The sequence below is a fragment of the Apostichopus japonicus genome, chromosome 5 (genome assembly GCF_037975245.1).
Source record: "Apostichopus japonicus isolate 1M-3 chromosome 5, ASM3797524v1, whole genome shotgun sequence".
In the NCBI taxonomy this organism is placed as follows: Eukaryota; Metazoa; Echinodermata; class Holothuroidea; order Aspidochirotida; family Stichopodidae; genus Apostichopus; species Apostichopus japonicus.
The window spans coordinates 14,280,364-14,304,855 of NC_092565.1; the positions used below are offsets into that span (position 1 = coordinate 14,280,364).

Consider the following 24,492-nt stretch of genomic DNA (forward strand, 5'->3'; position numbering starts at 1 on the left):
AAGGAGGAAATGGGCAGAAAAATCAAAATGATATCTCTGGTGGAGATCGGAAGGAGGAAAAGCAGAATATTAAGATTTCACCTTCTGGGGTTTGAACCTTAGACAAGGTGTTTACTATTACAGTTAAACAGCACTTAAAGGGTGTGAAGACTCGCGCAAAAAGAAACGTCTAATGCCGGTAATCTGACCTAGTTTCGAATGAGGTGTAACAGAAGTGTTACACACCACCATCAATCCCAGAAATGCACACAGCTTGCTACCAACGGTAATTAGACACTAGTGTACCTCAGTACAAACAGCTGCGGTCAATACCCACATCACAGTGTACTAACGATACAGCGATGAACATCTCAGGTCCAGCTTAAGATACTCTCTGCATTTTGTAGCAATACATCACCCACAGGACTTTACAAGAGTAACTTCTGGGAAAAGGTTCATAACTTGAAATAACTTAAGTTTTAGGAGAAGTACAAAAGCAAGAAAAGACATTTATACACTGATCTAATTGTTCACCTGTACATACTTTAATTCTACTGACTTTACAATATCTACATCAATTATCCTTATAGACAAATTTCAGAAATAAGTGGTGAGAAAGTACAAAAGTTTGAAACATTTCAGTAGAGCCACAAAAAAAAGAGAGAAAAAAGGTCAAAACAAAACAGTATACAGACTTATGGTAAAGCACACATAATTAATCCTTGGATGAAAACATTGAGAAATGAGTCCCATTTGGGCTATACCTACACACTTTGCTGAGTTAAATATTTTCTGATACCTAAATACTTGGGAGAATAATGGGAATATTGATGTTTTTGACTTTCCTAAATACAGCAATATCAATGAAGAATCCAATGATATTTCCTCTGCAAACTCGAGGTAAATGAGATACAAAACAAGTACAAGTAGAGAGATGATGTGTTAAGACTCTCTCATGAAATTACTTTAATTATAATATATTGAATAAATAGATCCTCTGTTACAGTGAAATAAATCAAGGTGCCATTTTAAGGTAAAGGTGAATACTGAGCTTTATTTTAAAATAATTTATGTAAACTTTGTGGAACCAATTATTGTAATTTACATTAAAGGTGTAGAAACAGTGCCTTGTTAGAGTATATTAATAAATATCAAATAAGTATATTAATAAATATTAATCAAAAAATAATATCATAAATACATGTATGCATAGGAGTGAGAGAAAACAGACTCGCCCACTAATTCCATTGTCAGCCCAATGATTTCTATTCTCAGCCCACTAATTCCATTCTCAGCCCACTGATTTCTATTCTCAGCCCACTAATTCCATTCTCAGCCCACTGATTGCTATTCTCAGCCCACTAATTCCATTCTCAGCCCACTGATTTCTATTCTCAGCCCACTAATTCTATTCTCAGCCCACTGATTTCTATTCTCAGCCCACTGATTTCTATTCTCAGCCCACTAATTCCATTCTCAACCCACTGACCACATATATCCTCTGCCCACTGAATACCTTCTTCCAAACCAACACGGGAAGCATAAGGTCTGCTTAATACCACAAGCAGACGACAAAAGTAAAGGAAAACTTGCAAGAAAATGTCTGGTGAATTCCAAAATAAAACAAAACCTGTCATAATTCTAATTAATTTAATAAATTAATCATCTTAAAAAGACTATTTACCAGCACTGACTTAAGACAGCATTACTAGAAAGTTATTGAATGAAGAAAAAGAAGAAGGAAAAAAAAAATAAACATATATTTCTGACTTTATGAGTAAGATGTCCGAATTCCCCTTTAGCCATTGGGACACTCAAGAAGTACCACAAAGTACTAAAACAATAATAGAAAATGGAATCAAATTTGTTGAAGATAAATAGTAATGTATTCTTATAGTTTACACAGTGATTCAGGTTATTAACAGCAGAAATAAGTTGTTGATGACTCTGTAGGTTAATTCTACGATTAACTGACAAATGTTCTGCACAATGCCCTTGATTTGAGCTACAGATGGGGTACAAAAAGCTACAAAAAAAAAATGTAAATATGAAATGCGATGTGCTATCGGCATAATATTTCTCGTAAGCGGCTAAAGCACAACTTTGATGAGGTAGAATACAAGGGCTAATACACTGAATTGTAGGAAGAAAAATAAAAATAGAAAATAGAACTGGGCCATATTTTTACTCTTAAAGATACTCCAGTATAAACTTCTTCTTTCGCACTGTTTCATTTCATGGAATGGGTAAATTGACATTTCAACGGAACAAGTTTTCATACCGAACAGTCTTGAACGATAAAAACACAGAAAATGTTGTATAAAGTGTAACCATAAATGGGAAAGACATGATTCAGATTTATAACAGCTCCATGAATGTGATCATTATTTATAAAAGTTTTGGAAAGTTGGTCTACTATGCTTTCGATAACTTTAAAATAAGACCTAATAGTGTTTTCTTTTGCTAATTAAACATTAACGACACAATTATCAACACCTGAAGTAAAGTCAATATATTTGCACCGTACAGTCGATGCATTCAGAATCGGTGTAAAACACAACATTCTTGTGCACCAAATTTTTGTTATTGCCCCTTCACCCATAATGCATTACATAGTTATGTAACTAAACTACCCTAAAATTTTCATTATACATGATTTCTAAGTAGATTAAAAGCTGATTTGAACTGATTAGTTTGTATAACACATCTGACAACCGCTTGCTTTGTGGTTGGTAGAAAGTGAATAGTAGCTTAAATGCAGAGAAGCCGATCTGAATAGCTGCATACCTGGAGCCGGGGTACAATCTCTCTCTCACTTGTGTAAAAATAATATCTTTCCATCTGAACAAACTGATCACTCAAAATTTCTATCACCATGCATGTCCCATTCGGTTGTGATTTTATGTCGTTCCCTGGTACATATTACAACATTCTATTCATCGATGAATCCTGACAGGGATAGAAACCTCACAAGATTCATAGCATAGAAAAATATGTAACATTCAAACACACACACAAAATAATAAAAAGATAAATAAAATAAAAAGCAGATGCAAAAATGCATTGAAGTTTTGATTACTTCATTGCAATAGACTTCTGCTTATTCACCAAAAACAGCTATTATAATATAAATGTCCTGATTTCTACCATGAGATACCCTATCATGTTTAAATGGTTTCCAGAGTTTGACGGCTGGTGACCCAGATGACCTTTGACCTCTACCAAAAGCAATGAGTTTTTCTATTGAATATAACGCATCCACATGCCACTTATAAACAATCTCCATGCTTCCTAACTTGAGATATAGTGTTTACAAGGTTTTCAGTGTTTGACATCTGGTGACCTCAGATGACCTTTAACCTCCACGTTATAAAATAAACTTCTTCTCTATATGATTCATGCACATGCCAAGTATATCAAGATTTCCACAACTTGACCCTGGTAATGCCAAATGACCTTTGATCTCTACCAAAACTAATAAGGGTCTTGAACTCAACGTGTCACAACTACGTACTTAATATGAGATTAGTCCAAGCTTTCCTTCATGAGATATCGTGTTTACATGTTTTCACAATTTGACCTCTGGGGCCCAAATGACATTTGACCTCCCAGAAAACAATGATAGGGTTCTTCTACTCAATGTGGTATTCCTACACACCAATTATGAAATTGATCCAATCTTCCCTTCTTGAGATATCGCATTTACAAGCAATGCATCACACACACACACCCATACACCATCATGAATGCATAGGTTACGATTATCATCGAAACCAAAAACCAGTTTTAGACAAGTTGTACATGATCAAACTTGTTCAAGCAACATTGTTTGGAAATAACAAATGCAGAAGAAAACACTTCAACCGTATCTGTACGACCGACCGACTGTCAAAGATAATCAAACAGATTCTAGAACATACCGCACTTGAACAATGTGGGTAAAAAATTGTTTCCCAAACACTTGTGCTATCCGTATAAAATCTGAAGTGCATGTGACACTGTTTGAAGTGTAGGGACTTAAGTACCATTGCAGGAATCCTAATAAAATCTCAATATAAAACATAGAAGAATGGGATTGAAATACTTCAATAAGGAAGTGCTGTGTAACTAATATACTATTCCCTGCTTACCCTCTGATCAAAGAAATCTTACATAAGACTGATAAAGACTTCGGCAATCCCGACGAGAAGCTTGGTGAAGCAACCACGCTGGGCCCTCAGGAGCTTCAGATTAGTTGGGTAAATCACTGACCGATCAAAAGGAAATAATCTGGGAGGGGGGGTCGAATGATCTGGGTCAGGGAAGGGGGTCTAGGGGGAGGGGTTCTTTGAGAAATTTTGGTACAGTTATGGGAACAAAGATGCAAAATGATGCTATATTTTGGAACTTGAATCAATCAAATTTTCCTACTGTAACGATAGGTTAATAGTACTACGATCAAAACAGATTATCAGTTGGACCTACGCCGTTGTTCCAGCGCCCCTCTGCGATGGTGGTCATGAGTCTACCAGGGATTTGTGTAATATTTAAAACTATTTGGAATCAACCTAAATGAATTTGACTACGATCTTGATCCTTTATGAACGAGCATTTCTGTGAGAGATGGCATTGAGGTGTGCTTGCTGATGCGTCGCAGTCCAAACGCATCCAGGTTTGTTGAAGTGGCTTCTATTTGTCGGTGTCTCTGTAACTTTCTCTTCCACTGAGCAGCCAGTGTGGCAGCTGCTGCTTCTTCTGTGCTGGCATCCTCTATAGACCTTAAACCCTGAAATCAAAATGTAGCACAAGAAAACATTATGCACAAGAATAACATGATATACAAAACAAAAATACTCAGCAAAAAAAACAAACAATTGCAATATTGACTTCAACCCCTGTACAGACTTACATAATTACTGGATCATAACATTAACAGCCTGGATGAAATTACGCTAAGAAGCTGCAACTAATGAAACAAACTAGTCACAGTGCTTAGAAAACTGTGTTACTGAATAGATTTTCATATATGTTCACAATAACTAAACCTGACTTATTACCCTCAGTCAGAAGTCTCACCTTAACACACAAACTCTCTGCAGCATTCAGTGTGTACATGACTGTATCCATCAGTCTCTCAGCATTAGTCACAATAACTAAACCTGACTTATTACCCTCAGTCAGAAGTCTCACCTTAACACACAGACTCTCTGCAGCATTCAGTGTGTACATGACTGTATCCATCAGTCTCTCAGCATTAGTCACAATAACTAAACCTGACTTATTACCCTCAGTGAGAAGTCTCACCTTGACACACAGACTCTCTGCAGCATTCAGTGTGTACATGACTGTATCCATCAGTCTCTCAGCATTAGTCACAATAACTACGTCCGAATTGTAACACTCGGGAGTAGCGGTCTTTACAGTGCTTATAATATTAAGCTGAGTGGCTAGTGCTGGAATCTGCCTGGAGTGTGTTTCAAGGTCTTCTGCTTGCCTGAAAGAGATAAACAAGCAGAAGGAAGATGGTGATTCTGAAAACCAATTTGCAACACATGCATTCAATGTAGCATCTGCTCCTTTGGCAACATTGCTCTGTTCAGCACTAAAAAGTCGAAACAAAATCCCACGCTACACAAGACATCAACAAAATCATTGTCATGAATAAAGAATAACATACAAACTGGAAGCACAGGTAGCTCAATGATGTCATCATGATCACGTCTTTCGCAATGTGTGAGGCAACATTAAATCTGAGATGTCTCCCAAATGGCAAAAAGATACTTCATAGCTGTTTGGGGAAGTTTTCAATTAGAGATATCTCTATCCTACAAACCAATGATGATGGTTGGGTTTGAGTCTCACTCTATCACACCTCTGGATGATCTCAGAACTTCATTTCAACATCATAACATTTCTTCGAATTACAAGTTCAAGTACAATAATCAAGATTGATGGACTTACTGGGTATCCTTAGCATGCCTGATGATCACTTCTGCAAACTGATGGATGCTACAAGCTTCCGTAGCAATTGCCCTTGCAGCACTTATAAGCTCTGTCTTTGACTGAAATGAGGATTCAAGGTCATATTCTATTACAGAGTATTCAATTTATTTACTGAGTAACTAACTCAAGATGGTAGTTAAATGACATGGAAAGGTGAGAGCTAAATATTGTTGCAACTCTCCAATAAACAGGTAGACATGATAAAATAACATGAGAGGAGGAAAACAGGATTTGAATACTAATGAGTTAATGTTGTAATGCAAGAGATAATCTCTCACTAGTCATACTATACCATAAAACAATTACTTAAGGAATAGAGCCTATTTAAGTGTAAAGATGGTAAAGTAACAGTTAAAGTTGTACCCTTCCCTTCCCCAATATGACTTCTTTTTGAAGCCAATGGTCTCTAAACACACAAATCTAAAAGAATTTATACTTCTGTCAATGAAAAACACACCAAGAAGTAACCTCAAAACATTCTCAGTTCCAGTTTTATTCCATTTGCCCCCCCCCCCCCCCCAAAAAAAAAAATTACCCGGCACCTCTCACTGAAAAACATGATAGGGCTTGGAGACTTTATCTCTTGCTCAATGATTTGACCAATCAGAACATTGGTTTGAAATATAGCCACAAATCTGCACTATGATTGGATACAGTTCATTCACCCATCATGTGGTTAGTCTTGATGAAGCATTATTAGTTGTAGCTATTAGTCTAGAGTGAATTTAATAACCAAATCTATATCTTTTGCACGTTTGACCTAAATTAACCATGTGATTGTAGTAACTTTTCTATTATACTTTGGTCTGGACATCAATTATTAATGCTCTTTGTTAATGGAAATATTGCAATGCCCAGTCCCATTACTAGACACATATTGTTAATATTTATGGACAATCAGAATGTTTGTAGCTGTCAACAGAGATTTCACTTACCATGTGACCATGTGGTTCCTTTCCAAATCTACTGAGTATTTTCATATTTTCCGACAACTGTTTGATGGCCTGGACGTAAGAATTCTGATTGGGTTCCCACTTGTCTGCCTCCTGTTGTAACATCAGTGCAGTGGCCTAAAACAGACAAGGTCATATAAACTTTCAAAGGACAATCCCTGTTACTGTTTGCCAAACAATCAGCAGTGGCTTTGAGAGCCAGGTTGATCCCCCGGGACAATTATAACACGACTATTTTTCATGAAGTATATTATGAAAAATGAATATTATTCTGTATTTCATATTTCTCCAGGGGCCCCGGAGCTGTAGCCCCCACCTTACCATTCCCGCGCCCCTCCCCATCCTTTTGCATTACACCTGACAATGAGCTTCAACGTGCTATTACTATAAGCAAAAGTTCACTTCCTTTCATATAAAATTGCCCATGACGAGTAAATATGCTGAGTTTGTGCAATAAATCCTTCAATTTTGTGCAACTTAATGACAGGACCAAAATCAAACATCAAAATTTCTGACATTTCTCTCCATGACTTACTTGAATGGTTAAACCAAAAGTTAGATAAGGTTTCCTGCACCCAAAAAATGGAATATTTAAAGAAATAAGTATCAACAGCTTGTCAACTCTTGTCAACAACTTGTCAAAACTTGTCAACAGCTTGTCAACTCTTGTCAACAACTTGTCAACAGCTTGTCAACAGCTTGCCAACTCTTTCACATCTTTTGTATTTTCAATTAGCTATCGCACCCAGTCATAATCTTGAGGAAACAGTTAATCCAAAATACAATGCCTTCAGTTTTGTTCCCCCTGTCTTTCAATTCTTTCTCCTTGTTCCGGTTATATATATTTTTCTATTTTCCTGTTTGGTTTCTTTTAGCCTTCTCTTTTTCTCTTGGATACTACTTGTGACGAACATTCTTGTTTTTCTAGTACCCATGATATGTGTAATTATGTACCAGTTTGTCATGTTCTACTGTAGAACATATGAAGATTTGAATTTGAATTTAATTTTAGAGCAACAGACATAAAGAGAGTATGTCACAGCCATGGAAAATGAACCAAGAAAGTGAGAAAATGTTGCCTTCTGACAGTTGGATCCTGAAAATAAACTCAGGACTGACCTCAATAGAGCTGTAGCACTTCATAGAGTCAGTTCTGTGAAGAGGAGGACGAATGGGGGCAGCAGGCAGACTAGATGTACTGGCTGATTTGATTGGCGGTCTAGGAGAGAGAGAGAAAACACAAGGAAATAAAGATGACAGAAGTGTATCTGGAGTAATCCTAATCCACAAAGAGAGAGAAGAATTATTTCACTCTTTGAAATCATTTCTTCTACTTTTTAATTTTTATTATTTGATGAAGTAATGAATAAATGGATGAATTAGAATCGGTGTTCCCCTTGGCGAACATACAATACGTAATAGATACTAATTATCAGCTAAATATTCTGGTGAGAAATTTGTAATTATTGACACGTACACACACACACACACACACAATCACCATTGCATAGATTCCTTTTACCTTCGGGCAAGGAATCAAAAACTAAGAGTAAGATCCAGATCTGATCTCCTGCTTAGGATCAGATCCTGTGTTTGAGATCAAGGTGTTGTAGTGTAAATGCAGATCACAGCCAGACCTGATCCTCAAATTTAGATCCTGGCAAGGAGGAAGGGGGTGGCGGGGAGGATCAGACCAAGAGCATGAGATATCGCTTGTGGTAGTGTAAATGCTCTAGGATCGACAATGACCCGAGATAATCTGTGACCTTAACATTATGCAACCACCGGCATCCTCGCGGTAACTTCACAGTGCAGTTGCTCGAGTAGTGCTGCATATGCAACCAGTGTGTATATCTAAGTACTACAGTCTGGAGGCCACTCGCAGTGCACAGGGAGGATCAGAGTAGGATCTAAGTGTAAATGCGCCCCGCCCCCCAATATTGACTTTAGTTATCAAGTTACTTTAAGGAAACAAAATAGATTGTGATAACTTACTCATGGAGGCCAAGAGGTTGACTTCTGTAAGGTTTCGGTGATCTGTGAGTGAATTAACCGTTATAACAGTTTAGGTTTCAGTTGAAATGAAGAGCTACATCAACCAAATGAACTGTACATAGTCATAATCAAATACAAAGAAACCTTAAAGCAGAACATGAAACTAAAACTCTTGTTACATGTGTTTTTATTTTTGTTATATCAAACAGAATAAAGATGGTTTCCTTACTTTCTTGTTTCTTGGGGGTCTCTTTTGCTAGTGGTGACCTGTCTTGGTTCCAAACCTTGCCATGAGTGTGAAGAGTCCGCATAGAGGGTCTTAGCTTGACCGGTGGTGTAACCACTCGCAGGACGATACCTACAACGAATGGACACAGAAATACAGAGAGCACGGACTAGATATGAAATTTCAGGGGAATTAGGTTGGCAATATTTGGAAGACTTTCAATTCTTACATGTCATGTGAAAGTTCATTTCATTTAAAAAATAATAAATATGTATAGAGATATGAACATAACTTACTTCCAAAAAGAGAAAGGTGCATCATAAATGAGCTGGACATTGTTTGTAACAGAACTATCACTGCCATTTTCATCAAAGGGTACAAACGGTGTCAACTGTTGCACATTAGCATCACATCTTACGCCCCTACCATTCAGTGTCTATGCACTATCCAGCTGTCCTGGAATGATTTCCATCATGAAATGGAACTACAGGTTATAATTTACAAGAAATAATATAGAAAATAAGTTACCTATGTCTGCAGTCTGTGGTCGTATATTGAGGTGACAGGATATGTTCTACGGGTGTATGGGTGGCAGATACATCTAATGAACCTGGGTCACCTGATAACACTGTCCAAAAAGTGAGGAAAGTAAGAATTATCTTCAAGAACCAGGATGCAAAAAAAAGCATTGAAGTTTCGATTACTTCATTGCAATAGACTTCTGCTTATTTACACCAGATATAGCTATTATAATATAAATGTCCTGATTTCTAACAAGCATTACTTCTCAACAGAAGAGCAAGACAAACTCAATGTCTATGGTTCAAACCCCAGTGAATGCAGTTTTCCTTTTTCTATTCTAATACCTCTTTCCTTCCATCATGAACTTTAAATATTAGAAACAAGCATTATATATCAACAGTTACAGTGGTGCAGTGGTTAGTGCGTGTGCCTGAAGAGCAAGTCAAAATCCTTGTCTATGGTTCAAACCCCAGTGAAGGCAATTTTCCTTTTTCTCAACAGTTACATAATGAAGTTTTCCTTTTTCTCAACAGTTAAATAATGAAGGTTTTCACAATTTGACCCCTGGTGACCCCAAATGACCTTCTACACACTAATTACTTCCCAAACTTGTTTATTTAATAATTAAGTACAGAGACAGAAAATAAATCTACCATAAACACTTCTTAAAATTCCAATCGTTTCAATCTTCAAGAATTTTTTTATGTTTTTGGAATGTAAAAACTTACTGATGTGTGGAGAGAGATGACTGGAGTAGTAGTGTCTGGACGGATCCTCCCTGTAAGACACAGGAGTGAATGGACTCTGTCCAGATGGTCTCCCTAACACAGAATTAGTCATCGAAGCATTGAATACACCAGCCACGGATGTCGCACCTCCGAGTAACCTCTCTACATCTGTTGTTCGAAAACAAGAGTGGAGAAGCGGGTAAGGAAAATAGAGAAGGATGTCGAGAGGATAGTATCGTAATGAAGTGGCTCGAGGATGTGAATAGACTGACTGCTGGGAGAAACAGTCACTATTGAGAATAATAACTGTATGCATCATGTCACCGAGGCAACAGAATTAACATATTTCATTTGTAAAATCAGTCTAGAAAACTCATCCTTCATTTCAGTAATCAGAGCACTGTTTCATTCACAATCCTACATGCCTGGTACTTGCTCACAGTGGTGTACAGAATCTGCCATTGACATTATTCAAGTTCTTTCTAAACTCCTACATGCATTGCAGGCTACCTTTGATCTTAATTGGTCAGTAGTCCATTGTTACTCTGTCTGCAGGGCACGGTTGAATGTTATCACTTTCAGACATAGGTTTATTAGCGAGCGACTAAGATCCAAGCCTCCGTATGTTAAACAAGGAACTGACATTCCATGAACTCAATGATTCTCTTTGTTGTTTTCATTACACTGAATAGAGCATGACTGGAGCAATGCATGACATTAGTTGAAGATATCAAATTACTAAACGTTAGACATACCTTGGCTTGTGTTCTCCTCGATATTTGGGAGAACTTTCAGGCCACTGATGATGCCTGTAGCATGACACAGCCAGGACCTCTTGATGTGGTTCAGTTCAGAGAAGCTAGACAACTTATCATCTGAAAACATGAGACAAGTCAAATGAAAACATTCAAATAAGTACAGAAATATTACAAAAATCTATGAAGATCCAGTATTATCATTAAGTATAACTTCTTTATGATTATTGTGAGGTCAAACAATTCTGATAACTGAGTTGGAGCAGCTTGAAAGTTTGAATTTTGTGAAGAATTCATCATAATCCAGGTTGTATGATACTCAAAAGGAAACATTTGGTATCTGGAAATATGATCCACTTCTTTAGTCCACCAAGCATTGCTCCAAGGGAATGACAAAATTATGGTATATAAACTTCAAAATAATTGTAAGTTCAAGAGAGATAAATAGTATTATCTTTTAAAGAACTGTTCATACTGGCAGTACAACTGCTCTGTAGTATAACATGAGAGGACAGTATAGAGTGGTATTAGCATTGCCAAAATAGTTTCAACTGGCATTCAAACAGTTTGCAGACATGATGAAACTCTTATAAGTTGTTAATTGCTGAGATGACAATAATACTATTTATCTCTCTTGAACTTGCAATTATTTTGAAGTTTATACCATCATTTTGTATAAACTTCAAAATAATTGTAAGTTCAAGAGGGATAAATACTGTTCATACTGTTCATACTGTTCATACTGGCAGTACAACTGCTTTGTAGCATAACATGAGAGGACAGTATAGAATGGTATTAGCATTGCCAAATAGTCTCAACTGGCATTCAACAGTTGCATTCAACAGTTGCAGACATGACGAAACTCTGATAAGTTGTTAATAGCTGAGATGACTTTCTGTCATACCTACTAGGTCCCTGGTTAGAGATATCAGCTTAGGGGTGACTCGACTGAGTTCGTCCAGAGAGGTAAGGACGCTGGTTTTATGAGTGTGGCTGGGGACGGCCATCAGTGCGGAGACTGTAACCTGACGGACCTGTGTGACCACCAGAGATAAGGCATCAGACTGACCCTGTAACTCAACCAGGAAGTGTTGCCTGGAAGGGCCTGGGTGATGAAGATGAATAGATGTAAATAATAAACGAGTTAGCAAGATTTGATATGATGTACATATCAAGTCAACTATTATGATAGAATTAGAAAAGCTTCAAATTCAAATTTTATAGAAAGAGCAAGAACTCAAATTTGTTGATATACTAAACTTTCTTTTCTCCATTGATTTTAATCATGAATTTAATATAAATTGCATTTAACGTTAAATAACCATGAAACTTAAGCGTAATTAATTTTTTTTTTTCTTTTGCATGAGTTTGATAGATTTTAGTGGAAAGTAGCCATGGGGTTAAAGTTTATTACATGATTATTAAAAATCATTTGAAGTGCACCTTTAAATAACAGAAACCCAACCAAAATATGTGAACTATCGGTACAAGACCGTCAATGAGAATGTGCATAAATTTCAAATGTCACAGTGGAATTGTAGCTTCATATTAAAGGGGCAGTCAAGACTCAACATTTCACACCATATTACACAAGGGGACGACTCGTTGTTCCACCCTCCTATCTAACCGATATGACATATCATTTTAAGATATTCCTCTCCAAATAAATTGAACTATTTTAAATTGTTTTAGTACTTTCACAATCAGAACCAACTGTGAAGATACGAGATGGACTTTTGACTTTTCTGTCATATTTTTTCCCGTATTATATAGTGTAGTTTTTTTTTTTAACTCGAGGACATATCATGACCTAAAATGTTAAGGAGAGATTCAAAAGGTCACCTGTTGAATTGAAAGCTGCATGAGCGCTGCTCATCAATCTATCGATTCTCAAACCAACGTCAGCTGACAGCCTATCCAACCAATCAGAAAGCTGGTGCATCTAACGTGAGAGAATAATGGAGTAACATGAGAGAAGATTCAAGTTAAATCCTTATTGATGTGCATTCAATTACTTTTCTAATTCCATAAGCTGATGTTGGTAATGCATTTTGGAGGGGCTTTTTAAATACAGCATTATTGAGCTATGAAAAGAACTGTCTCAAAACTTAGTCTCATTATGCAAATTACCCAAGACATTTTTTTTTACCATACATGACCAACAACTTTGAGTTACAAAACTAGCTAAATTTTGGGTACTAATACTTCAATAAACTGTAGAGTAAAATGTCGGACTTACCATAACACACCATTTTACGATTGTGACAAACTCGGTCGCAGACGTCAAGGTCATCGAATCACTGTTTCCGTAGCGACCGTACCTTGTCAGATCGTTACATACTTTCTGCAATTCTTCTCTTGCTCTGAGCATTTTCTCCTCATCATGTGTATTTGAGGCACTGGCAGAGTGAAATATGAAAGTAGTACATAGTCAGATAAGTAATGGAAACATGAAAAGAGAGATATTTCAGAATAAAGGAAGATTTGATGCCAGATACATCTGTGCAAATAACTTACAACAATTACCATCCTTGGCAGTCATATGCACTATCCCCTCCCCCCCCCCCCTTCTCTCATTTCATTTTATCCTGCCTTTGATGATTCCTTTCTTAAGTTACTTAACATTACTTCCTTAAAGTTTGTAATAGTACTCTCTTATCTGGTCTATGCCTAAAAGTGATTCCAAGTAAAAGAAGTCAACATAAGCAATCAAATGAAATCAGTGAGGAAACATTCTCTGAAGGTAGCAGTAAAAGTGGTCTGAACATTTGTTCATAGACGACCAAAATGTAAAAATATCAAAGGCATAAAGATGGAACATTTGATAAACTAAATCTTTGAACATGTTTCACAAAAAAAACGTTTATCCTTAAAGGTTATATGTGTTGAACCAACATCTCCCTCTCCATTTACCTTGCCATATGCAGAATATTTTAGTCCATGTGAACATTTATTTTTGAATGTCGACGAAATCACATATTCTATGAATTCTGCTGAAACTTACATTCAATTCCAACATCTCATTTATATTGATACCACTCACCATAAACTGAGCAAATTGCTGAGTTGTACGTAAGTGTCGGTATCTGTCTTCATCTTTGAGATACTGCCTCTTACTTCTCCAGGAGTCATCCATCCCTTCTCTCCCATCACATCCAACCATCCTTCCTGTCTCTTCCTCAGGTACCTCACCACAGCGTCCGACAGAGCGGTCAGTTTGATCGTCCACCAGAGTCTCTTATGGTCCACTTCATCCAGTAAAGACTGGTTCTCTGTAGTGTAAAAATTGACCACTCTTAGCAAAGCACTTGAAGCAAAATGTATGTATGCATGTATTGCATGTATTGTATGTATATTAGATCCTCCTGCTGGCACGAAGAAGCCATCATTGGCTTATCAAAGCGGCAAGCTGACCAAAGTCAGTCTCTTAGATTCATATTTTAACGTCCATGATTGTGAATTGTCAATTGTCAACAACTCTGTAACTGGACGACATACATTAACCTTGGAGTGACTCGAACTCGGGACCTTATGATTGAAAGGCACCGGCGTTAATCACTGAGCTAACACTCCCTATAATAGATTGGTTTGTCAGTTTATATGAGGCCAGAAAGCATCTGTACAGATTGCCATGCAATTTCATTACAAATTAATAATTTGTTTTTAACTTTTTAACTTGTTTCCTTTACCTTTGCAAATGAATGGGCCAGAAATCATTTGTATAGATTGCAATGCAAGCAGTCAGCCTTTCATTATGTGCAAACTAGTAAAAAAAAGTTTTATCTCCTTTTTTTCTCCGTTTTAAATAAATACCTTTGAAATAAATTGATAAAACTATATGACATGTGTATTACCAGATTTATCCATTTTACTTTAAATCAGCATTTATCAACTTTTGTGTAATATTTTGAGAGCCTTTATGGTAATATTCACCTGGGTTTAGCTTCAACTGACTTTCTTCTTTCATGAGTGAAGATCCCAGAGTACTCCACTCAGAAGTTTGTTGTTCGATATCTCTGCGGTGAGACGTATGGCACTCCAGGGCATCCATAGTGGCCATTAATGTAGCAACCATTTCTAAGACATGCTCTTGGAACTGACTCAAGGAACCAGTCTATGGAAGGATATAAAGTGTCCAGACTTTAATTTAACACAGGATGTCTTTAGAAGCAGTCACTCATTATTAATAACTGTGTTCATGGCTGATACCTTCACTAGTCTTTTCAAGTTTGAAAAGATGATAATGGATACAATGTCTTGCTAATATTAATTAGTGATGGATTTATACAGTTGTAATGTAGTACTTCTCACAAAGACACCAAGAAAAGAGATGACCATGCCAAAAGAAACAGCAAAGTCATTATTTAAACAAACTGATAACCATTAAGATGATAAATAGCTGAGGGCACTAAATGTACCATTGACCTTAGGCTCCATATACCATATTTAAACCCCACTGAGCAAAACTATAAAACAAAGACAAAAAAAATTAACCCTTTCTTCACACAATTCCCTCATCCCTTGCCTCACCCAAGTTGCATATTAATTATATATTCACATTCTCTGTAATGCCTCAAACAATCATACATTTTTTACTGCTCTGGCAACTAGAAACCATCCATTGAATACTGATAATTATGATTTTGCAAACTATAAACATTTGACATGAGAAATGAAACTCTAATTGATAAGTTAAAAGTTCTTGCTAAACTGAAAACATCTAAAGGCAGACAAAAATCCCTGTTAATGATATCACTTTCCATTTCTGGACTTTCATCTACAGATGAAAGATAAACTAGGCTGTGAAAGATTTATAACTAAAGATATAGACATTTGATATATAATAGCATCTCACACAAGAGATGAAGAAAGAAACGGGACGGATTGAAAAGAACACCTAGAGATGACAAACCTCCGAATCAGGGAGTTGTCTGTGTGTTGTTGTTCCTGACAACAGAAGAGTGTCCAAGGGGTGTAAGGTGGACCTGATGCTGCTCTCTAAGGCACCATAATCAGAGCTCCATTTATCTGCCGCTAACAGACATTCTGCTTGGAGGATGTCATCTCCAGAGATTGCGGCCAGTGAAGATGAAGACATATTACCAGTTGCTTTCATCAGATTCTTTGCTATAGTTGGACTGATGCTGCAAAATTAGAGATGAAATCTGTTGCAATTATTCCAAATTTTGGAAGAGCTTTCTGTGTATCTTGGGACATTCTTTTTTAACTAAACTGTATTACCAATGTGAGCAAAAGTAGACAAAAGGGAGGGATTTCACCCTAATTTTTTGTCAGATGACGTGTAAAAGTTCTTGGAGAGATACAGACAGAATAATATACCTTACATTATTTCTGTGATAGCTTATTTTCTTAATAAACTAATAATTTGAGACGGCTTTGAATTTTTAAGAGCAGATAGAAAGTGAACATTGATACTGACCCTTCTAGTGTATGGATACTACACAGTGCCTCAGCAATGTCAATGAGTGATGTTGACTTCTTCTTTAACTTGGCAAGTAACTCTATGACCTTATCTTGGTCATGTTCAAAGACGCTTCTTATGATATCTCTCGCTGGGTAGACTAGGTCTAGTTTAGAATCCGGAAAGTGGATGTCAGAAGAAGAAGCAGCTAAAGGAAGGATAAAGATATGGGAAATGTAATGGAAGTGAAGAGTATAAACATAATCATAATACTCATTGAAAATAGCATTTAGGACAGGCTATAATACAACATGTGTGGGCCGCCACCACGATGTAAGTGCGACCATCGAATAGTAAAAATACCCATGGTGAATTCTCATGAATATGCACATTCTGTAATGATTCAATTTAACTTAAACATAGCCTCACCCTCCTATAGATTTGCTTCCATCACGTAAGTAGTACTTGCCTGATGCAAAATCCCCTGCTTGGCTTTTTAATAAGGTTTTCTCAAACGTTTGCGGTTTGGCAAAGGACACACTGCATTCATTTGTTTATTATTTATCTATTTAGGAATGGCGCCATCAATAACAATTATACTCAGACCGTCTGCTAGGCAGACTAGATTGACACAGAAACATCATGTGATCATTCTAACAGTCTGAAGAGAACATATCAGGTTCAGACTTTACATATAACATTTATGACGAATGTATCTGAACACTTTGACTCATGATACACTGCGGATAACAACAGAGTAAGGCAAAGGAAAAAATACCCCAAGACATTTCAGTAAGAAATATCATACATGCATGTCATGTACTACTTTCTATATAGTATTATACTCCTATACACTGGTTCTTAATATTATCTCATTCTAGCTCTTCTTTTCTATTTGTTTTTATCATCTTATATTATACAGACAGGCAATCACTTAGCTAGAAAAAGTAACTAAACAATCCAAGATTTAAGAGCTGCTTCGGACACTAAACTACCAGAGCTGGAACCCAGCTGACATATCACAGATTGACAGTTGCCACAGATAAAAAAACCATCAGAAATTGAGATGACGGGATAACAAACTTAGAGAATATATCTTTTAATGAGGTTGAGTAATTGGCACCTGTGGCATTGTTTCTGATTGTTCTATCTGATGATGCGGTGTCTTTGGAGCTCCCACCTTTCAGAGGTGATGGAGACCTTACCAACGAGGAATGATGCTGAGATGTATTGTCAAGAAATTTAGAGGATGTTAAAGAGCGGATTCTTCTTTTCTCTGCTACACTGGATTCACCTGTGAGTACAAAAAGGACTATCTGTTGTAAACATTGAGGCACAACATAACAATGAGATGAGATTATGATAGGAACAATGTTTAGTGATTTTGTGACACACTTCAAATTTTTCTTGGAATTTTGTTTTTAAGCAAATCATAAAACAGAAAACTGGCAGGGAAGACTTTCACTGAGTTAAAAGAGAAATGAAACTCTTACGCTGCGACAGGTATATGACTTTGTTAAAGCAATTGTCACAAACTTTGTGAAGTTTATTTGCAGATGAATAGAGAGAGGGACCATTGAATTCAAATGTAGGATTCTTACTGCCAGATGAAAACACGCAAATGTTAAGAGTTGTTTAGAATATATACTTCAGTCGTTTCATGTGTTTCATTTCTAAGAGTAGTGTTTAATTTAGAAAAGATTATATCAGGGATTGTGATGTTTTATTAACAACAACAAAAACAAACAAGACTGTTGCCTGCAAATTTGATTTATGCAAAGAAAATGTATTCATGTTTTCAGTAAACTTTGAGTATGACATCATAAGTTATGTTGTTGTTTACACTTATTATAGGATTTAACATCTCTTTTTGTTGTTGTTGTTGAATTTCAATCCAAGCATTGATATCGGATGAATAACTGGGCAATACCATTTAATATTAAACAACATAATAACATAGGGATATAATATAAACAAATAGTTAAATAAATGTATAATGTACGATACATTGACAAGCTAGGTATATTGTATCAACATTTAATATTAAATTGATCTTTGAGTAAAGCTGACTGCTTAGCAAAATGGCTGGCATGTTTCTAAGCAAACACTCCAAACTTGTCATGTTTCAAGGATAAATCAACAAGCAGTTTACAATAGCCTTAGTAAAGCTGTTGAAGAACATCTTCAATAAATATATCACCAACCACCCACTGTGATCCACTTACTGGAGTAAGGGAAGGATTAGCCTGTAGAAAATATGTTAGTACCTTCAATAAACCTTATTTTGATTTAGAGACAAGGTAATGAGATGGGCTTTTTGACTAAACACGAGGAATACTTTTTAGATCTTGAGACAAGATTTTGACTAACAGCGTGGAATATTTTTCTCTTCTATACAAGTTTGACATTGTCTGTCACTAGAACAGTCCATCAATGATTCATTTATCAAAATACTCACTTCCTGTTAAGAAACTTTCATCTCCGGTCAAAGTCCTCCTGACATTATCACGTAAGGGACTCATCAATCCCGGCTGGTTTTTGGAATGTACTCCTTCCTTCAAAAGATGCACAGACTCAATTAAATGCTGACCTCTCTCTCTGAGCTGCTTTTGTGCCCTGGGATTGGTCACATGGTTTGTAGCATAGTGACCACCATTTCTGACCAGTGGTATAGCTGTAGGTAAAAATAGTAGTACAAAAACTGGTATCAATTTCGAGTACGTTTAAGCAAACTTATGGAGAATTTTAAAATATAAATAGAACTACTCTGTAAAAGGAAACCAATAGAGAATTAAAACATTTAAACATGTAAAATGAAGTACCTCTTACATCTTGTGATTAAATCAATATTTTTGTGTGTACAATTCTGCACAAATCTTGAAGATAGAAGTATGATGACTGGTTACCACAGCATTGCTTATAGTACTGTCCTGAATTAATTGGAAATGTAACATCAAAAGACCATTGTTTAGCAATTATGTAGTTGATAGCAATTTGTTTGCCAAAATTACAAACATACAAACATCCTGACTTTATTTCACAAGGTTACGCAGCGACATATGCAAGTAGGAAAAGCCGAACAGCTTACAACTTACACTTCACATCAGGTTGCGTTTCACTTTACAGACAGCTCATTTTAGAATTCCTAACTTTTTGGAAAACTTTTTCTGGTAGGAAAATGATTTTTTTCTTCCAAACCTCCTGGACGCTACGTTTAATTACTACTAATGCCACCATAGTAGCACTGGTATTATGATCGAGTGGATACTGCAAATACGATCAAACGGTTGAAATGTTTTCAAGCTCACCGTTCTGAATTTGGTCAAGAAAGACCTGAATTCCGTTCCTGTAGATGGGATCCTCACTTTTATTCTGAATGTCTTTTCCAACTCGTACGACTTGTTTCGTTCTGCCCAACATCTTGTTGACCGATTCTGCTAGAAAGTCAGCGTCGGGTATCAAAGCTGCATGGCGGCAATCTTCCAGATCTGACTCCAAACTGTTTTCTGCAGATTGAAATGAGAATTTTTCTTGAAATGTTTTGAAGAAATATACAAAACTTATCTCTGTCCAACACTACAGTAGTTTGTACGATACAAGTTGCATAACAGCTCCTCTATGTCTAAGAATTCTTAAATAGAAGAAAAAGTTACAGAAGACATGTGGGGTAGAAGTTTTCCATCTTTGCTTTTACACTATGCCAGACACTCATTTGGCACTCACAAACAGCTGTGAGAATGTCAGTTATTTGAAGGAGAATTAATATCCACACTAACCTAAATAACGAATTACAAAGTTTAACAAAATGTAGAAAGTTATGTTATAAGGAAAGAAATAGCAGATATGAAAGAGAAATGCTCAGCTGTCTTCAGAAAACTTGAAAATAAAATTGCTTGAAAATAATGGTATGGTTAATACTAACTAACAAAAATAATTTCCAGTCACGCTTTTTATACAGAAATTTTATGCACAAATATAATGTTGATAAACTGCAGTTTTTTCAACATACACATGACTCCGTTAAGAAGATTTTGTAAATTTGCAGCTTTTACGCTGATAAACAATAAACTCTTCCCGGCAAAATGATTTATCGTACATACTTACATGTAACTGTGTAACACAAGAAACAGTTTTCCTATATACAGGGTTATGTATACCCAGCAGGTGACAACTCTCTAAAAGGCTTTAATAATATATGCTGAGGATATTCAAGAGATTGACAAAAGGCAACCAAATTAAAACCACTTCACTTCAAGAATTAAAACTCTGCAAATGTCATGCCTACCTGAAATTTCCAAAAATCTGTCAGGATTGATAACTGCCAGCATCCCATCCACAAGATTTTCTACCTCTTGGCACCAATCCTGGTAGATCAGTTTAAGATGGGCGACCGCTGCCTTGTTACCGCTCTCTCTACGGACAGCCAAACAGGAGGGCAAGATGTCTGCATCCAACTCCTCGATGGCGTCAATGCTCTTGGTCAATTTATCCAGTTCTATACGGGTCAAGTAAAAAAGAGAAAGAAAAGAGGAACGTTGACCAGACAGGAGAAATTTATGAAGACGCAGGCAGCAATGTCTGCTGTAAATTGCTGTATAAAATCAGTTTTTTTTTCTGTTGACTTAACACTAAAACTTCAAATCTTACTATTCAATCAAGGGTTTTTATGAAGGCTTTTCATGTGTGTCCTATGCAGAGAGAATTAATGTTTTGTGTGATTATGACACTTGTTGCAATTTTTACAAAAAGAGCAACTCCATTTGTGGTTTTTGGGGCAATTGTGTAGAATTACAAATTGAAGATCCTCTTTTAAAAATGATTGCAAGGTTTTCTTGTACTTTAAAGGGTGTGATGACTTGCGCAAAAAGAAACGTCTTATGCCGGTAATCTGACCTAGTTTCTAATGAGGTGTTACAGAAGTGTTAGACACCACCATTGATCCCAGAAAATACACACACAGCTTGCTACCATCAATAATTAGACACTACATGTACACAGCTGTATGTACAGTCAGTACATACAGCTGAGGTCAATACCCACAGCACAGTGTACAAATGATACAGCGATGGACATCTCAGGTCCAGCTAAAGATAACAAGGTATCACCTTTCATTACTGTCTGCATTTTGTAGCGAAAAGAGAAAAACTTCACTAGCAAGCAAAGGAAAGTTAACTTTTTAAAGATGGCGACACGCGGTTTGGCGCGAGTCTTCAATGCCTTTAAACTCAGTTAAGGATTCTTTCCAATAAAGCAACTGTCTTAACTAACAGGGTTATATCTGTATCTGGCGATTTTTAACCCAACTTTCTGTGTCTTCGTTCCATGTAACTGCTATCAAGTACTTCTTGTGGGCTCAGTAGGATAATAAACACACCAAATATTTGTAACATTTTTGATGCATTTGAGAAGTATATTTTGATCATTTCAAGTGCAAAACTACGTAGCTTACAAACAGAAATGAACAGTATCCACAAGATAGTTTATGAATAGGAAATTTCCAAGAAAATGGAGAATAAGCATAATGTTTGCCCCAAATATTTTGTCCACATTTGGTACACCTGTTATGAATGTCTTTTTTTTTTACTTTGGTTTGAAAAGATGGGCTGTCACACAAAATGTAAACATATGTCTTTCTACACGGTGGCTAGCCCTTAAAACACATTCACATGTACTCCAGCTATTCTCTCTCCTTTACTGCATATTCATGCTAATTTGCATATATATATCAACAATAAGTTTGAATTTGAACTTTCTATATATATTTGAACCTTCCAAAGATACAGGGATGACCCATTTGATACTCACTATCTTCATTTGAGCAACCAGAAGCAACAAATGATGCAACCTGGCAAAGCTGATCCATGTGGTCATGGAGGTCGTCGTCAAGTGGTTGTAGTACACTGAGACAATCGGCATCTTTCAGAATTCTACGATCCTGGAAAAGAATGATACAACTTTTTGGCTACATATTTATCAAAATGATTCATGAACCTCTCACTTGTAAGACAGACAAAGCCATTTGCACTATATTTTAAGTCATGTTTGGTTTACATGGTGACTTGGGCTGTTCAGTTAAGGTGGCATACTCCTATTAGAGTCTATATCAATCCGCCCAAGTGTTCACCTTCATGAATGGAGGTACATGTGGTGCAAAACTTGGGTCAATTGAGGCAATTTTAGACCCCTTTATGCCTCCTAGGAGCAGCGTATGAAAATTATTTACTACTGAGTAAAGAGATTTGTTTACAAGTGACAACAAAAACTTCAGGCTCCCATAGCATACTCAAAACATGGTTTGCTATAAACATGTCGACATACTGCCATTTCCACAACATAAGGAAAATCATCACCATAAAACACTCAATAGTTTACTTAAAAATATTTCATAAATTAAATAGAATTATTTCTGTTGTTACTTCCATTGCTTGCAATTTACTGTAGCCTTTGGGAGTACGAAAAAAAATGTAATCTGATTGCCATATTTTAATCAAAGGGGGGTAGGGGGGAGGGGAAGAGGGGGGAGGGGGATGAAACTTCCTTATGCACGCAGTGGCTATCGGTAGGTGTCAGTTCTTTAGAAATAACTCAAATTATGGATAAATTTGATTCTGATTCTAGCCAGAGCAGATACCTTTACATGGACAGTTGCGGCTTTCACAATCCTGCTCATCGGTTCTGTCGTTTGAACGAGGGCTTCAACCGACAGATGGATCACTGCGCTCCTGATGAAACTCTCCAAGGACAGCACCTTCCGAGCAAGATCCTCACAGCTCTGATTAAAATCTGATGCCAGTTGACTAAAATCAAGGTTATCCTCCATGGCGGTCTGCCTCTCCATGACTTGTTCTTGAATGCCAAGCACCTGAAGTTATTAAAGAAAGACAGTCCCAACAACAGGAAATGATACTTTGAGCACCTGAAGTATTAAAGAAAGACAGTCCCAACAACAGGAAATGATACTTTGAGCACCTAAAGTTATTAAAGAAAGACAGTCCCAACAACAGGAAATGATACTTTGAGCACCTGAAGTATTAAAGAAAGACAGTCCCAACAACAGGAAATGATACTTTGAGCACCTGAAGTATTAAAGAAAGACAGTCCCAACAACAGGAAATGATACTTTGAGCACCTGAAGTATTAAAGAAAGACAGTCCCAGCAACAGGAAATGATACTTTGAGCACCTGAAGTATTAAAGAAAGACAGTCCCAACAACAGGAAATGATACTTTGAGCACCAGAAGTATTGAAGAAAGATAGTCCCAACAACAGGAAATGATAATTTGAGCACCTGAAGTAGTAAAGAAAGACAGCACTTTTGTACTTCTGAAAATAAGTTCATGGTACCTCTTGTGATATCTCAGTTATTTCTGCTTTTAAATCGTCTCGCGACATCACTCCAACTGTCATACTGTGTCTGACGACCCTCGACACTACAGACTTCAGACTGGGCAGTACAGATTTGCGATGTTTCGGGGACAACAAATGCACGAGCTAGCAGAGAAACAATGGTTGGATAGGCAGATAGATACATAGCACAAAGAAAAATGGAAAAAGTGACATCAATAGAATTAATTACATTTACTCATCTTTTTTATTTTTTACATTTACTGTTGAGGTTTACAAGATATTCACCTTAAAAAACTATTCTGAAACTCTGGAATGCTCCTTTAAGGTCTCAGAGATGATAACATCATCTCCTCAGTGCAGGCATTAGTGTTTATCTTAATCCACCATTTTATAAATTCTAATAAATCAACCCAAATAAATACAGTCTTCCAACTTCATATAAACCAGAGAGCAACCTTGAATGACATTCAATACCATTTGTCCTTGACAAATTTGCAATGAACTGTAAACACTTTATTTGAGATGTTAAGTTTTTCCAATTGAGTTGGGTGTTGCATCTGAGGGTACCTACCTAATGGTCTGT

The 24,492-nt window shown here is 36.6% G+C and overlaps 1 protein-coding gene across 3 annotated transcripts in view; it reads right to left on the reverse strand.

Moving 5' to 3' along the window:
• Nucleotides 1–502: 502 nt before the first annotated feature.
• The window catches only part of LOC139967753 (uncharacterized), a 30,279-nt gene continuing 6,289 nt past the window's right edge, over nucleotides 503–24,492 (reverse strand). For all 3 annotated transcript variants that reach the window (XM_071971809.1, XM_071971810.1, XM_071971811.1), the window contains exons 7-30: nucleotides 23,907–24,053; nucleotides 23,194–23,424; nucleotides 22,368–22,497; nucleotides 20,848–21,057; nucleotides 19,871–20,068; nucleotides 19,021–19,236; nucleotides 17,686–17,856; nucleotides 16,581–16,770; nucleotides 16,053–16,284; nucleotides 15,074–15,254; nucleotides 14,184–14,412; nucleotides 13,380–13,539; nucleotides 12,983–13,082; nucleotides 12,045–12,245; nucleotides 11,141–11,260; nucleotides 10,386–10,553; nucleotides 9,664–9,763; nucleotides 9,139–9,267; nucleotides 8,910–8,951; nucleotides 8,034–8,133; nucleotides 6,897–7,031; nucleotides 5,920–6,020; nucleotides 5,263–5,452; nucleotides 503–4,744 (exon numbers count right to left, since the gene is read on the reverse strand). In XM_071971809.1, coding sequence (XP_071827910.1) covers nucleotides 4,541–4,744; nucleotides 5,263–5,452; nucleotides 5,920–6,020; nucleotides 6,897–7,031; nucleotides 8,034–8,133; nucleotides 8,910–8,951; nucleotides 9,139–9,267; nucleotides 9,664–9,763; nucleotides 10,386–10,553; nucleotides 11,141–11,260; nucleotides 12,045–12,245; nucleotides 12,983–13,082; nucleotides 13,380–13,539; nucleotides 14,184–14,412; nucleotides 15,074–15,254; nucleotides 16,053–16,284; nucleotides 16,581–16,770; nucleotides 17,686–17,856; nucleotides 19,021–19,236; nucleotides 19,871–20,068; nucleotides 20,848–21,057; nucleotides 22,368–22,497; nucleotides 23,194–23,424; nucleotides 23,907–24,053 — 3,885 coding nt within the window. In that variant the 3' untranslated portion in view covers nucleotides 503–4,540. The remainder of the gene's footprint in view (nucleotides 4,745–5,262; nucleotides 5,453–5,919; nucleotides 6,021–6,896; nucleotides 7,032–8,033; nucleotides 8,134–8,909; nucleotides 8,952–9,138; nucleotides 9,268–9,663; nucleotides 9,764–10,385; nucleotides 10,554–11,140; nucleotides 11,261–12,044; nucleotides 12,246–12,982; nucleotides 13,083–13,379; nucleotides 13,540–14,183; nucleotides 14,413–15,073; nucleotides 15,255–16,052; nucleotides 16,285–16,580; nucleotides 16,771–17,685; nucleotides 17,857–19,020; nucleotides 19,237–19,870; nucleotides 20,069–20,847; nucleotides 21,058–22,367; nucleotides 22,498–23,193; nucleotides 23,425–23,906; nucleotides 24,054–24,492) is intronic.